At 47.0% G+C, this 16331-nt stretch overlaps 1 protein-coding gene across 3 annotated transcripts in view; it reads right to left on the bottom strand.

The window, feature by feature from the left end:
- Positions 1-16331, bottom strand: part of MAN2A2 (mannosidase alpha class 2A member 2) — a 492369-nt gene that overhangs the window by 251580 nt on the left and 224458 nt on the right. For all 3 annotated transcript variants that reach the window (XM_069222645.1, XM_069222646.1, XM_069222644.1), the window contains exon 14: positions 8432-8499. In XM_069222645.1, coding sequence (XP_069078746.1) covers positions 8432-8499 — 68 coding nt within the window. The remainder of the gene's footprint in view (positions 1-8431; positions 8500-16331) is intronic.

The raw sequence follows: 16331 nt of genomic DNA, 5'->3' as shown, positions 1-16331 counted from the left end.
TATTTAAACAAACTGGGAAACACTCCTGACCTGATGGCAATGCTATTAGTAAACTAAGAGGCAAGCAATGGATCACGTGTCCCCTACATGTGGGCTAGATTCTTACTATATATGAAGCAAACATTTAGTCTATTTAATCAAATAAAAGAGGTTTAATTGTACAGCAGAAATGCTGAGCTCGCATATTTGTAGGTGCACTCATATGTGAGAATGAAGAAAAAGGCAACTCTGTAAACTAAAATATTTGCCTAGGATGACAATTCAAGACCCGTTTATGGGTCAAGTACATTACAGTTAGGTCGAGTAGATTATTCAAGTTACTCAACTTGCAGGTCTAATAGCATTTTTATGATTTTTTGAATCCTGTTATTTAATTTTTAACACATATAAATAGAAAAATACAATTTGTAATTTTATTAGGAAGGTTGACGCTTTTATAAATTCAAGTGAAGCCATACATTGTCCGTATTAAATTCTGTTTGATGCACCTGCACTGCTCCCATGAGTCAATCTGAGGATACTCATTTAATTTTTAGCCTCCAATTTCAAATTCCTTGACATATACAGTAGGTTTCAAAATAGGAATTGTACACTCAGCCACTTTATTTATATACACTTTAATCCTCAAAGCAGTCATGGATCCCCTGAGGAGGCTTTGAGGACTCTCAGGGGTCCCAAGACCATAGTTTAGGAACCAGTGTTCTAAATAGGGGTAGACTAATATCTTCAACTTCCTGAGAGGCAGCGCTCTACAATTCCACTTTACATTACAATACATTACATTACAATGACCACCATGCATTTTGAAAAGGCTTTGAGTGCAGAATTTAGATCAGACAGAAGGACTTTGGGGGTCATTACAACATTGCCGCCATGCGGCCGCCAATGCGGCCGCACTCCCGTGGTGCCCATTACAACATCCCCGCTGGGTCGGCGGGCGCAAACCTAGTTTACGCCCGCCGGCCCAGCGGGGATGCGGCTGCAACATAGAAGCCGGCGGTGTTGCGGCCATGCGACAGGTGCAGTTGCATCCGTCGCGCTTTTCACTGTCTGCGATGCAGACAGTGAAAAGCTGCACGGGGCCCTGTTAGGGGGCCCCAGGACTCCCCTTACCGCCAGCCTCTTCCTGGCGGTGCAAACCGCCAGAAACAGGCTGGCGGTAGGGAAGTCATAATCCCCAGGGCAGCGCTGCCCTGGCGGATTATCACAGCCGGGGCTAAAACGGCGGGAAACCGCCGGCCCCGGTGGTGCGACCGCAGCGCTACCGCCGCGGTCGAAATATGGGTCTCCGTACCGCCAGCCTGCTGGCGGTACGGACGCCACTTTAGCCCTGGTGGTCTCAGACCGCCAGGGTCGTAATGACCCCCTTTGTATTGGTAATTGTCGGTTCCCACTGTAAAGCTCAGCATTTTTGCAATTTTCTTTTGCTACCGGTGTGTAAAAATAGGCATCTTGCAAATCTATAGAGCATAGCCAATCCCCTGACTGAGTTGGCGGTTGATATGATATAGAGCCAATATTATGAGCTTTTCTTTGTGAAGACACTTGTTCGCCATCTAGAAAGGGTTTGAATTCATTCTTTGGTCCTTCTTTTTTTACTAGAAAGTAAAAGTAATACATTCCTGTTCCTTTGTGTAAGACAGGGAGCCTCTCCAAGGCATGAGTTCACAAAAGGATGGAGACTTCTTTCTGAAGTTGTTCCAAATTTAATGGGGGATAACGTCTTAGGAGGAATTGCTGGAAGAGGATGCTTGAATTTGAGACAGTATCTATTTTGCACAATACTCAGAATCCACTTGTTGCTGTTTATGGTTTTCCACTCTTCCAGGTAAGACATAATGCTTCCTCCAAACAGAGCGGGTAACAGAAGTGGGAACTCATTGTCTGCCACAGGTGACCAGTTTAATGGCTGGGGCAGATTATTGGTGAGTTCCTCTGCCTCTGGATTGGCACATTTGTAATTGATGCCTCTACTGTTGTTGTCATCAACCTTGGGGCCAGTGAAGGGTCTGAACCTTCTGAGGAAAATATCGGTAGTCGTAAGGTAAGTAGGAATGTTTCTGTGAGGAAAGTGGTTAACTATATGGTGTGATGTGCAACCTCACCAAGTAATAAATTCACTACCTATACTGGGTCCAGTCAGATTCATTTAAAAAATCTTGGCTCAAACCTGGGTAGCTGGGGTTCAGAGCAGGCAGGCTTTATCAAAGGAACAACTGTAAAGCATTAAGGAGCATCAAAAGAGTTGAATAACAAAGAAACAAGACTCAGTAAAAAGTTGTCACAAATTTAAAAAGATAGGTTGTGTTTTAATCTTCAAATAGACACCTCAGCAACAACAATCCACCAAGGGGTTCCGGAGATATGGATTTTCAAAAGATTAATAAATCACTGCTTTTTCACTTGGAGTAAATAATTGTTATGGACTATGCTAGTAGATCACTTTCTAAAATTGTTATAATGTTGTGAACTACTACTATGGCCAACTTTGGGCGGGAGACCAACTTCGGTGGCGAGCAAGTCTCAGGGACCAATAAGGTCCTGCTGGGCAGTTACCTCATAGTCTACAGGCCTGTTCCAGACTCTATGGGGCGAACTGCCATAGACTTTAATGGAGTGGTCCTGATGCAAGGAATAAAGGATGCTGAAGATCCTGAAGGATGTTGATTCGGTGTGGAGTCTTTCTGATGTAAACCTCAGTTTACAAACACAGTGGGGTGACTTTGAACACAGGGTTCGATCTCCCTCGAAGTACGGGTGAAGTTCTGCCAAAAACCAATTGCCACTGTTCTACCTGGCAATAACTTTCTTGCTGGATAACCAAACTGCACTCCCACGGCCCTTTCCAGGTCCAGCAGTCTCAGATGCAACTTTTGAGTGTTGGGACTTAGGGTCTGATTAAGATCTCGGCTGACTGGTTACTCCGTCACAACTGTGACAGATATCCCATCCACTGAAATATGAATCCCATAGGATAGAATGAGATTTATATTTCGGCGGACAGAATATCCATCACCCTTGTGATGGAGTAACCAGTCCGCTGAGCTATAAATCAGCCTTTAGACTCCTAAGCTGCACTTTAGCAGTAGTCAGGAGTTCTTAGCTACCAACTGACCAAGGCAGGTTTTTTCAGCTTTGGTGGCCCTGTATCCTGTAACAGAAAGTCAGCCAACTGACTCCTGGAGTCACTACTTCTGTCTGAGGCTCAGGAGTGATTTTTCCATAAGCAGGGCCCCACAGGCGCAGTACTCTTTGGTAGCCCAAGGAGTAGAACTGCAGTCCAGTCTTTCTTTGCTAGGTCATGGGACATGTACAGAAGTAATCTGATGCCTTGGTGCCAGGGATGACACATTTATGCCCAGTCTGTGCCCTCAGGGGATGCTTCAACTACTTGTTGGACAAGTTACTTACCTTCGGTAATGCCTTATTTGGTAGAGACACAGACTAGCGGCAAATTTCTTATCTTAAAATTCATCACAGGTGTCAGACTGGATCTGGAAATTTTTCCTCAGCAGTACCTCTGCGCGTCGGTAGAGGGTGTCATGCTACTCAGCAGCGACATCGTCCCCGGACAGGACGTCAGTGGAGTCCATATATTCCCCCCTCCGATACGCGGACTTCAGTTTCTTCTGTGACTAGGATTCGCACAACCCAGAGCCACATAGAAACTGGCAGTGGAATAGTGTATATGCCAACTAGGATGGAAAAGACATGACGTTATATGTACAATGATGAGAATACATCAGACAGTAGCTCAAGCGAGACTGAAGAGGACGCAGTTTGCAAGCGGGGAGGATGGGTGTGTCGATAAGGAATCTGCGGCTAGTCTGTGTCTCTACCACATAAGGCGTCACCGAAAGTAAGTAACTTGTCCATCTGATAGAGACAACTAGCCGCACATTCCTTATCTTAGAATTAGATACCAAAGCAATCTCAACCCAGGAGGAGGGTTGCAAACAGATCTCATCAGTTTCGCAATGAACAACCTGGCAACGAAGAGGAGATAAATGAAGCACAAGACAGACACAGCGAGAAGATAATGAAAGTTACCCACAATTAATAGATGACCGACATATCAACAGGGGATATGATAAGTCATAACTGGAAAGGAATGTCCCTCAAAGGAACATGGCAGTGGCCACGACAAATGAGGCAGGCAAAGCTGCCAATAAATAACAGAATGAGAAAAAAGGGGTAAAAATGTCTAATGGACTGTAAGAGACAGGCATGTAAAACACGTCAAGGGAGAACGTGAAGAGAATAAACTGGAAAGAAGTCACAGATACCAACATGGGTACCAGAAGGACTAAAGTAAACGTGCAAGGGACAGCTGCATCACTGCAGAATTACAGAACAGCAGAGCATACATGTGAAGAAACACACAAAGCTGAAACAGAAGGACATGATGTAATGAAGTAAAGAACAACACTTGAAGCTGTACAAGACAACCAGCAATGGGTGACCTAGAAGAACTAGGAAAAAGTAGCTCTAGAACCCAACGGGACAATAGAGTTGAAAGGACAAGAAATGTCCCGCCCAAAAAGTGCAAGAGCACATGTACACCATAGACAAAGCAGAACACCTTAGGAGGGTTAGAAATAGAACCCTTGTAGAGGAAATGGTACAACATTGGATAAAATAACTTAACGTAATTGTGTGTACACAATACAATGAAATAACCTGCTAGAAGAAATGACGGAGAAGAAGCCCCCCATCAACAAAAACAGCCATGAAGAGGAAACAAAGGCGACCATGAAGGGTAACAGAAGGCGGAATAACCATCCGTTCCAAAAGGGCAGACTGAACTGTGCAGCACAGAATGCAAGAAACAAGCAAAGCAATTAATGGGAATAAACCCATGGAAGAGGAAGAGAAACAGCCATGGCAAACCTGAGGGTAAGACCAGCAGAAGAGTAACAAAGAAAGGTGAGGCATGTCAACAGACAGACCCAGAATAGAGTCCCATCACTAAGAGTGAGGGTTTGTACTGTGACTGTGACCATAAGGGTATGGAAAATCCGGAGAGTGAGAACAACGGGATTACCAGACAGTGGCTGGAAAGACCAAGTAATGGATCTTAGAAACCTGGAAGGCTAGAAAGGAATATTAAATACAAAAGAGGGACGGGGAGATTACTGGTCCAGTGTACAGGCCCCTTGGTACCAGTGGTACCTTTTACAAGGGACTTGACTGTGTCAGGGCTGTGCCTATTGTGGAAACAAAGGTACAGTTTTAGGCAAAGAACACTGGTGCTGGGGCCTGGTTAGCAGTGTCCCAGAACACGTTTAATCAAATTTAGCATCAACACTATGCAAAAGTGGGAGGGTAACCATGCCAACAGTGGCACTTTACTACACAACCCTCCCCCCCCCCCACCAAACGAAAGAGGATGAGACTAAATGGAACTATCTTTTCGCAGCACTTGACAAAATGAACTTCGGCCCCTAGTTTTGTGGCTGGGTCAAACTCTTACACCAAGGCCCATTGGTGCGACTGTGGGTCCACAATGCACTGTGCTGAATCTTCGCCTCACACAAGGGTACAAGGCATACTAGTCCCTTATCCCCTATGATCTTTGCATTGGCGATTGAACCCTTTCAGCCTGGGTTCAGCAAGACCCCCTTGTAGAAGGGATTAACATCAAGGAGGAATAGAAAAAACAGATTTCCCTGTACGCTGACGATATACTATTTTATACCACGCAGGCAGCCTGTCGGTTGGCAGAATATTGCAATTTTTTCAAATCTTTGGAGACCGCTCTGGGTACCGTATTAACTGGGGCAAATCCTTAATATTCTCACTGGTGGGGGGATACTGAAGCTCCCCTTCAGATGCACAACGCGGCTAGCACTGGATGGTTTTAAATACCTTGGAATCTATGTCACCCGAGAACCTGGGGAATTTCTAAATGAAAACTTCCTCCCACAGCTAGACTGACTCCGTAGGGATGTTACACAATGGCAGACACTATAATTATCCTTGATGGGTAGAGCACCCTCTTTAAAATTATGACTCTTCTGCTCCTGCTCTATGTTCTACAAAATACTCCCTTCATGGTTCCCTCTGACTTTTTCAGGAAGGTCGACCAGGACACATGGCTCTCGCTATGGAATTGGGGTAGCTCATGCATAGTGCTTTGTAAATTACAGAGAGGTGCCTATGATGGGGGCTGGCAGTCCCTGACATACTCAAATACTATTGGGCCTTGCAATTAGTGGCAGTCAAATACTGGGTGTTCGCAGATCTAAGTGTATCAAGTGGACAGGGAGGCTATGGGGAGCAGGGTCTATCTGCTGATTCTATATAGGCTGGGGCGAGAGAGCGACCTGCCGACCCACACTATGAGAGTGGTAAGAGTGCCATGCAAGGCTACTAGATACCTGGGATGAGAAGGTAAGCTGACGGACAGGATCCTTTTGTGGGATAGTGATCTTGTGTGAGAAGTTGGAAACTTGGAAGGCTTCTCCAAATGGGCACTGATTGGTGTGGAACACTTAGGTGGCGTACGGCCAAGACAGAATTGGTGACCTTTGATGTCCTGCAACGTGAATATGAGCTGGCAGAGTTTGAACGGTTCTGATGCCTACACATGGGGCACGTGTCCTCAGACGGCATATTCTATAAGGAGAGCAGCTGTCTGAGGTGGCACTGCTGGAGTACCGTCTCCCACTATATCCCCTGACAAACATGTCTATCTCCACGATATACAAGAAACGAATCAACAATTTCCCAGACCCCTTAGCATCTTTGAGAGAAGCGTGGTAAAGGGACTCTGGGGCACTTGAACACAATGACTGGCTTGAGGCGGTGCAGAGTCCAAAGGAGGTGGTGATGCGAGATGGCTTTTGCTCAGTCCAACTAGAGATACTACATAGATCATACTACTCTGAAGTGTTATTACAGCAGATGGGGAGGAGTAATTCTGCCCTATGTCTCAGGGACTGCGACAGGAGGTCACCTTTTTTCACATAATACAGGAATGTCCAGTAATCTAACGTAACTGGATGGGAGCAACATAACTGGACGGGAGTGGCGCAGATCATGGCTCAAGTCACTGGGCTAGAGATTCCCCTGGTTACTAAATGGCACCTATTACAAACTACATGCGAGGAAACATGGCCTAGATACCAAAATATTTGGCTGGTTGTGGCTGCAGGGGTGGCTAAACGCACCACATTTAGCGCATGCTTGGTGGGTAGGGATTCCCCCCTCCCTCCATGTTGAAGATTGAGAAACTAATATGGACTGGTGAAAACAAGTGAAGCAGGTAGTCTACCAAAGCAGGGGTTGTCCCAAGAAACGAGAAGGTGCGGGGTAGCAGGCGCAATTACCAAGGCTAGTAAATATATCAAGATGAACATGGCATGGGAGTAGGGGAAAGAAGATTGTCATTTCTGGGGGAGGTCAAGTAGTGGGGTGGTATCTAAGTAAACTGGGACGTTTCTGCCCATAACAACTATTACCGTTGTGTGCATGATATGGTCTGGTTTGGTTAACGGGCACACTGTGCAATTGATTTGTTCACTGTATTCGCTGTAAATTGAGCAATTAATCAATAAAATGTTTTTAAAAAAACATGTTCGGATTGTGAAACTATGAAATACATATATGATTCAAATTAAATACATAAATCTAGTTCCCTATCTGATTATTTCCCGGATTTGTAACTGGGCACAGATCCAGAGATTAGATAGCTTATTGTGATAATGGGCTGCAAGTGGGGAAAGTTGGGTTCATCCATATATTTACCTGCTCAATCCCACGTATCCATCCATGGACATAAAAATCCACTTCCTCAGCTTTCAATTCATTCAAACCCAAATACCCATAGAACCCTTTATCCAACTCCTTCATTTTCCCACTTACCTACTCATCCAGCCAATCTTTCATCAACCTATTTATTCACTTATCACCCATACACACCAACTTTCTACACATACACACACACAACCCATGCACACCTACTGATCCCACCATTATCATTACAACCACACACTATGTGTACTAGCCCAGTCATTCAACCAAATAGTTGTCCGTCAAAGAATAAGTGTACACAACATTTCTGTCATCTACAATACTTCTCCTTTCCACCAACCTACAAAACCATACATTCCTGCACTCACCTAATCATATACTCACTCCTCTACTTTGGAAGAAAAAGTGGGAAGCACTTCAGACCTAATAATAATTGGTGAATAGGCAAACCACTGGTTAACTTGTAAATAAGTTATTGATTGTCAATGCACCTCCATTAAATTAATATTATTGTAGGCTAAAATATAGTTAAATCTTGAAGCTTTGATCTACTGTCCAGAATTACATGAATTTACATGCTACTGCAAGCTACTTCCAAATTCAGAAATACCTGCAAGATTCTAACATGTCTCTATTACTGTACCTCAAAAGAATGAACGGTATCTTGTATCTTTACCTGGGAGAGGAGTCTAGCTTAATCACGGTTCTTTCTGGCAAGGAGTCCTGATTTAATCTTGTGTAATCCTGTTAAAATATAAAAAGCTATGATCACTATTGGATGCACCAATGACCAGAGATGAGGTCAGTCACGGAAGCTTCAACCACTTACACATTATAACAATTTGTGATTTTGGCATAACCATCATATTTTATTTGTTTTCCTTACTTTAAAGAAATAAAATAAAATGTTACTTAGTTAGTAAGTATCTGTTCGTAGCCTTAGTGCTGTCACTTTGGGAAGACCCTTAGAGCAGTGGTGACACCGACGGGTAGTACCTTCAATTGATAGACATGGTCACTTCCCCTAAAGCGGAGGGAGTGTCAGTAGGCGGGATGGATGGGGATGTGGAAGTGGGTGTCCTTTTGGTCTAAGGCTGCCATTCAATCGACTTGTTGAAGCAAAGGAATGACATCCTGTAGTGTTAGCATATGGAAGTGAACTGAGAGGATATAGATAATTAGGGGCCTGATGTCCATGAGGGGCCTGAGGAAGCCAGCCTTCTTGGGGATGAGGAAGTGAAGAGAATACACACCCTAACACCAGAGGTGAGGTGGTACTGGTTCTAGGGCGCTTTCTTGGAGGAGCGTTTGTAACTCTTCCTTCAGAAAGGAGAGATGATCACTGCTGAGGATGTGGCTGCAGTGTGAGATGTGGGGAGGGGAAGTGAGACGTTCCATGCAGTAGCCGTGGTAAACCACCACTTTGTCTGTTGTGATTACCTGCCAATTAGGAAGGAAATCCTGCAGTCTCCTGTTCTGTTATCAGGGGCAAGGGGAAAGAGAGAATGGGAGTCAATGTTCTGAGACAGAGACCCCTTAACTAGATATGGATCCTCCCTTGCCCCTGATATTGTTGGTGTATCCTTGTGCCATCTGCTGATGGTATGATTGCTTCCTGCTTTTGGTATGAGGGGGTAGGGTCTGGGAAAGTGTTTTTTAGGAAACATGTATTTTTTTTAATATATATTTTATTAATGCTTTTCATACAAATGTTCACAGTATGCGAGTACATCAACAAACATTACATCTTATACGACACATCTCAGTATACATTCCATTCTTGAAATTGCAGTTCGTGGAGTTATTTAACCAACAAGTACGTCAAAACACATTACATCTTATATGTCCCATCTCAGTATACATTCCATTCTTGAAATCGTAGTTCATGGAGTTGTTAATCCAACAGTTTGTTTGTGTCATACGATGCAGGTCTCCTGTGCTCCCTCCCCTCTCCTTCGTTCATCCACTCACATATGGCGTCCTTTGGTAGGTCACCGTTAAGCATCAAAAACAGCGGCGTGTACTTAGGAAATGCTAGTTCTCTCCTCATTCAGTGACTCACCCTCTGGTTCTCTTGTTTCTTTACCAATCAAGTATTGTTTGTATCTTTCCTAGTATGGTTCTAGTCTACTAGCTGGGGGTGCCAGCTCGTTGTATAGGTCTGTCTGCGTATTACAATATACCATGTCTCTATGCCCTTCAGCTACTGTTGGTACTGGATCCCGATTGCAACGCATTGCTATGCGTTGTTTTGCTAGCAGCAGCCCAATCGCCGTAACTAGGCAACTCAATTTTGGTACTCCCCTGTCCAGCCTAGCAATGCCAAGAGTGGGTCATGATCTAGCATGTGTCCTCCTATGTTCCCTAGCTCAGTGAGTATGTGTTCCCAAAAGCGATAAACCCCGGGGCACAATCATGACATATGAAGAAAGTCAGCTTGGTCCTCTCCGCATCGTGGACACCTGGCATCTGAGCGCAGTCCATATCTGTGTCTCCTCATGGGGGTATAATATACTCTATTGATGTACTTAAAATGTATCAGGCGGTGTCTGCCATTTAGGGATACCGCAATTGTACTTCGGTGAGCACCCCAGACAGGGGTCATACCTCTGGGGGCTCCCTCATCTCCTCCCCCAGTAATGCTCCCATTGCGTGTTGGGCTCGGTAATACTGATATTTTAAAAGAGGAGTTGTCCCATCCACCCGTTCCACGATCACCTCCCACGTGTCCATGCTCCCCTCTCAGAAAAAGTCTCCCATGGTCGTGATTTTCAACCTATGCATGGCGTCCGCAAACCCTCCATCTCTATCTAAACAGTGCATACTATGTACACCAGCTCAGTGGCACCTGTGTAGAGTATAGGAGAGCAATCCCCTGTTGGTGTATTAAGTCATGCCAAGCCCAAGGGGTGGCATTCAATGATGCAAACACCCCAAGTCTTTTAACTGGGGGGAGGGGGCGAAACTTTACTTGGCAGGGGGTCCGGGGCCGCCAGCTCCCGTTCTATTTTTTAAAAGGGCAGATCTCGGGACCCATGTATCCATGTATGGGCAAACGTAGCATGCACCACTCTGTAATATAGCTCCAAATCCAGCGTGTTAAGTCCACCCATCTCATACGGCAAGGTCAGAGTCCTCCACTTAATTCTCGGCTACTTCCCAGCCCAGGCCGACCTGATACACAGTGCCCTTAGGGTTACAAAAAATGCCCTTGAGAGCAACATGGGTATATTCTGGAAAAGAAACAGGAATCTTGGGAGCACTACCATCTTCATTAGGGCTATTCTCCCCGCCCCAGTGACAGTGGCAGCCTGATCCATCTTTCAACATCTTTCGTTAGAGTCTGGATCGCAACTTCATAGTAACTACCTGTACTATCTTTGGATTTGTGTGTACGCAAATGCCTAGGTAACTAACTGGCCCCGTTTCCCACTGAAGCAGGCACTTTGTTGACACTGGCATCATGACTGGCATTAGGGGGAACATGTTGATCCGTAATACTGAAAAGGCACCGTATTTTATTATTTCCCTTGAAATCGGTGTCACATTGCGTTGGGCGTCCCAGATATACAGCAAAGTGTCATCCGCATAGGCAGACAGCACCAGTCTATAGTTCTGAAATTGTAGGCCTCTATGGCTGTGATACTCCCTCAGTGCACGCGCCAAGGGTTCTGCCACTATAGCATACAGCAGAGGCGACAGTGGGCACCCCTGCCTGGTGCCCCTTGTTACCTGAGAAGCGACCAAAACTGTACCATTGATCCGCAGCCTGGCCAGTGGTTCCCTATATAGTGCCATCACTAGTCTTAGATATACATCCCCTACCCCCATTCGCTTTAGAATTGCCGTCATGAAGTGCCATTCAACTGAGTCAAATGCCTTCTCGGCGTCCAAAAAGATCACCACTGCTTTTACCTCCGGGTTGACATTCTGCATCGTCCTGAATAACAAGCGGAGGTTAGCAGTAAGACTGCGGCCTGGGACAAACCCAGACTGCTCTGGTTGGAACAGTTTTGGCAAGAATTTAGCAAGCCTCTCTGCAAGGATCTTCGCATAAATTTTGGTGTCAACATTTATCAAGGACAATGGGCGATAGGACGAGCACTGCTCAGACGATTTACCTGGCTTCAGCAGCGCAATCAACATGGCTTCTCGCATGGAGAGGGGCATGTTACCGTCCTCCACCATCTGCACACAGACTTTACTCTGATGGGGGAGCAGAATATCTTTGAAGGCCTTGTAAAACTTTACTGTCAGCCCATCCGGCCCCGGAGCCTTCCCTTCCGCCATACTCCCCAGAGCCTGGCCCATCTCCTCCAGTCAGAGGCGTTATGAGGATTTCCCTATCCTCGACCACTAGCCATGGTAATTTTATGTGTGACAGATAGTCCGTCAATGCCCCCCAAATCTGGGGCAATTTTGGAGGTGTACAGGCCTTCATAATGTTCACGAAACCTTATCACTATTTGCTCTGGGTCTGTGAGTTCCCTGCCATCTTCAGCCTGTACCATTGTAATCATTGTCCCTCTCTCTGCTTGGGAGTATCATATTTGCCAAACCCGTCCCCGGCCTCGCCATCTCTCTATAGACACAGGCCGTTGCATATTTCCCCATGTGTTGGAGATCTGTGAGCACCGTATCCTGGAATTCCTCCAGCTTAGTGCGCATGGCTTCCAGAACCGGGACATCCGTTGTGTGTAAGTGTGTCTGTTCTAACTGAGCAAGCTGTTGTTCCAGTGTGTCTAACCTACCACGGACTGATCACAAGACTCCTGCATGTTTTGCTATAGTTATGCCACGTATGTATACCTCGAATGCCTCCCACACGGTACATATACTGTCCACTAAATCTATGTTAATTCGAAAAAAGTCTTGTATGGCTGTAGCCTGCACTCCTCGAAACAGAGACCAGGAGCGAGTATGTTGGGAATCGCCATGTGAATGGGGGGGATCCGCCTGGGGCCCAGGGTCATCATCAGCAAGACCCGAGAATGGTCAGTGTATGTTTGGGGCCAGGGGGTTTCTATCTGTAAGATGCCTAATATACTCCTAGAGACCAACCAGAGATCGATTTGTGTATGTAGGTTGTGTGCTGCTGGGTAATGAGTGTATCCCCCTTGTGTCTGGTGCCTACATCTCTATATGTCTACCAATCCCAGTTCTTCTGCTGTCTCTTTCAGCACCCTAGCCGCAGATGCCAGACTTCTACATGCCCCTCTCGATCTGTTGAGCAGAGGGTCCAATGTGCAATTAAAATCTCCTCCCTAGACCTGTGGGTACCCTCCCCAACTGCCAGCCTTGGCTGCTAAATCATAATAAAATTGAGGGTTATCAAAGTTAGGCCCATAAATCCCAACCAGGAAAAACGTGACCGCACCATTGCTACATCGTGTGACTATATATCTGCCATTGGGGCCCTTTTCGACCTCCTCGAGGCGGAGCCCCGGGGACCTAGACGTCCAGATCAGTACCCCTCGAGAGTGAGAGGTATACCATGATGCCAATATGTTCCCCTGCATTCTCCGGGGGTAAGCATTGGGCTGCTTGGGGCCAGATGTGTCTCCTGGAGGAGCGCCAGATCCACCCCATGTCGCTGAAAATAGGCTACTACCTTGTGTGTTTTCCTAGCATCATTTAAGCCTCTAACATTCCATGTTATCATTCGTAATGCATTCAGGCCTTTGATTGAGTATGATGCTGAATTGCTACTTGCCATTAGCTACGGAGTGTGACTATGTTTGTGTCTGCCATCGCTATACTGCAATATAAACTTTTAGAACATGTAACTCCCGCTGTTCCACCCCACCCATCCACAGCAGGCATTGCCCCAACCAGCCTGTCAGTTACTTACTCCCGCCCCCCTCTCTTTCAGAGGACAGTTAGACCTGTTTGTGAACAAACAAGTGGTATACACTCTAGGGTGGATGTTGCCCGACCGCCCTCACAACACTATGATACTAGCCACCCATCAAATATTAACATTTACTTAGCATAACCTGTAGAGCCAGTGCCGAAACTTAACATCTGTATGCAACATTATCTTGACTTCTTCGCCACCCAACCATCTTCTTTCACTGAGTGCCATCTCCCATGCATCTGCAATGGTGGTGTCTCATCACCAGTCTATGTCATTGCTCCTAGTGCGCTGGAATTCTGCCCCGGACAGCATCTAGGTTGAGCAAGTCATTCGCCACTATCTCTCGAGTTGATGTCCCTTGTATTTCGGCCCTTCCTGTCTATCGATCTGCGCTTCAGGAATTGAGCTAGATTTTTGTGGTCCGTGAAGAGGAGTGGTTTGCCATCCACAACAACTCAGAGCCTTGCCGGGTATAGCATGCGGTATTCTAGTCGCATTTCGCGTAGTTGTCGTTTCCCAGCGATGCATTGTCTCCTAGCATTTTGCACCTGCTGTGTAAAGTCTGGGTACAGTGAAACTACCGCTCCCTCATGTGTCAGAGACTTGAGTTCACGAGCTCGTCGTAGGGCAGCATCCCGATCCCTGTAGTTCAATAGTTTAGCTATTATGGGGCACGGCGGAGCGCCCGGTGGTGGCCGAGCCTGCAAGACTCAGTGTGCCCTTTCCACCACAAATTGGCTGGAAAACGTCTCACGCCCCAGCAGTTGAATCAGCAAGCGCTCCACATGGCTCTCCATATTGTCTATTGCTGTGGATTCCGCAATTACCACTATGTGTAGATTATTGCAGCGTAAGCGGGCCTCCAGGTCTTCAACTTTAGCCTGCAGCGCTGCCAGCTCTTTGCCCATCTTGACGTGTCCAGAGGACATTGCTCCCCGACCATCTTTCATCTCCAAGATGCGTTTCTCTGACTGATCCAATCTGTCCACATGTTTGTCCAGGCGTTCCGTCATTCTAACCATTCGGTAGGAGAGTGAGTCAATTTGACTGTCTTTCTGGGTCAGGCTTTGTTGCATTGCTGTTAGTATTTGTCTGAGTTCGGGCTACTCTCCCTGTGGAACATCTCCTCCTCCCGGCGCACCCGCCTCTGCCCGGTCCACGGCTGGCACCTGTGACCTGTGTTGCTCAAATTGTAGTTTAGCTTGGTGTTTGTCCGTTTTGCCCATGGTGCGTGATCTCGTCGACATGCAGATAATGCGCTGCCAAAGTGTGGCACCCCAAGCCAGGCACCCCTCGCCCTTTGATGGCCTGTTAACTTTCAGAGTCTGTGTCACACCCTACAGAAATAGGGCTACCATCGCCCTCCAGCTTTCGCGCTAACAGTCACCTCCAGCTCTACCGCCTCGCTTTAATGTGACTGTCTATTATTGGCTAACTCGGTTCCTCCAGTCGCCTCACAATGCACTCCAGTGGCTCTGGCTTATTAAGTCATGTGTTCCTGCTATACAGTCGCCCACCCAGGCTTCTAGGCCACCGGGGACCCATCACTCACCGCAGCGGCGCATCCGTAACATCCTGCCTGCTGCGTCGCCAGCTGAACTGCCAGGAGGCCGCCACTCTCACCTCTAGGAACTGCCAGTGCCCAACGTCGTCCTCAGAGGCAGCGCTCAATATTATATTGTTCCAACGTCTCCGAGGCCAGGCCACTCCAGCCAGCACATCGTACACTGTGCAGCGCCGCATCTAGGCCGCCGCCACCACTTCTTAATCGTCTCCCGGGTGGCACCCCCAGTGCGGCCCACTCGAGCGCTCGCTACCCCTTACAGGAAGCAAATCTGCTGCAGACTTCCGCTGATTCTTTTTGCCGCCATCTCTCCGATCGGACCGTGCTCGGCCCTCCTGCCCAGGCCTCGTGCTGCCCGAAGCGAGATCTCCCAGCGCAGGCAGTCTCATGCTAGTTTGGCGACTCGGCCTCAGTCTCGGGTCTCGCCCCTCACCCACGTCGTTCCGCAGCAGGCTACCGGTGTCTCAGCCCCGTTGGGCACGGCTCTCAGCAACATCCCGACCGCTGTGGGGACAATTCGGCATGTAAACAGCGGATTTTGGGATGGATTGCAGGGCGGCTTGCAGAACTTCTCTAAGACACTGCCATCTTGCAGCCGGGCAAGCTCTGCCCAAAGACATGTATTTTTGTCTTCCAAAGGAAGAGGCTAATGGCCTGAGCAGCCGACTTCAGAGCTGGAGGCACCAGGTTTAAGTCTCAGCGTTGGCGTCGGCTCAACATCCAGTAATTCTGGGCAAATCACTTAATCTCCCCATGCCTACTATTCAGTGCCTTGAAACCCTGACGGGTGATTTGCTGTGCTTTACAAATCCTGGAGTATTATCATTAGGTGCTTCCTATGGTATAGGGGAGTCTTTTTAGCACGTTTGTTAACACAGAGAGAAACTTTACAGTTCCCTCTGACTTTTACAGTGTTTTAATGAGTAGAGTCTTCCATGTCCAAAAAGTGAAAGTGCCTGCTCAATGGATCACCTTCTGGTACGCTGTGGTGTTGTCTGGGGGGTGATGCCCTCACAGGATAATGAAATAAGTCTGGCTCCACCAGGGGGTCGACGTCCTAATCGTCCCACAGATGACCTGTGGGCTCTGAATGAAACAGTGTCTCATAGTGCCCCCATAAGAGGAGTGAGGGAATCTCTCTGGAGAGTGTGGAGG

This window comes from Pleurodeles waltl, chromosome 3_1 (genome assembly GCF_031143425.1).
Source record: "Pleurodeles waltl isolate 20211129_DDA chromosome 3_1, aPleWal1.hap1.20221129, whole genome shotgun sequence".
Taxonomy (NCBI): Eukaryota; Metazoa; Chordata; class Amphibia; order Caudata; family Salamandridae; genus Pleurodeles; species Pleurodeles waltl.
This window is presented reverse-complemented; position numbering and strand designations above follow the sequence as displayed.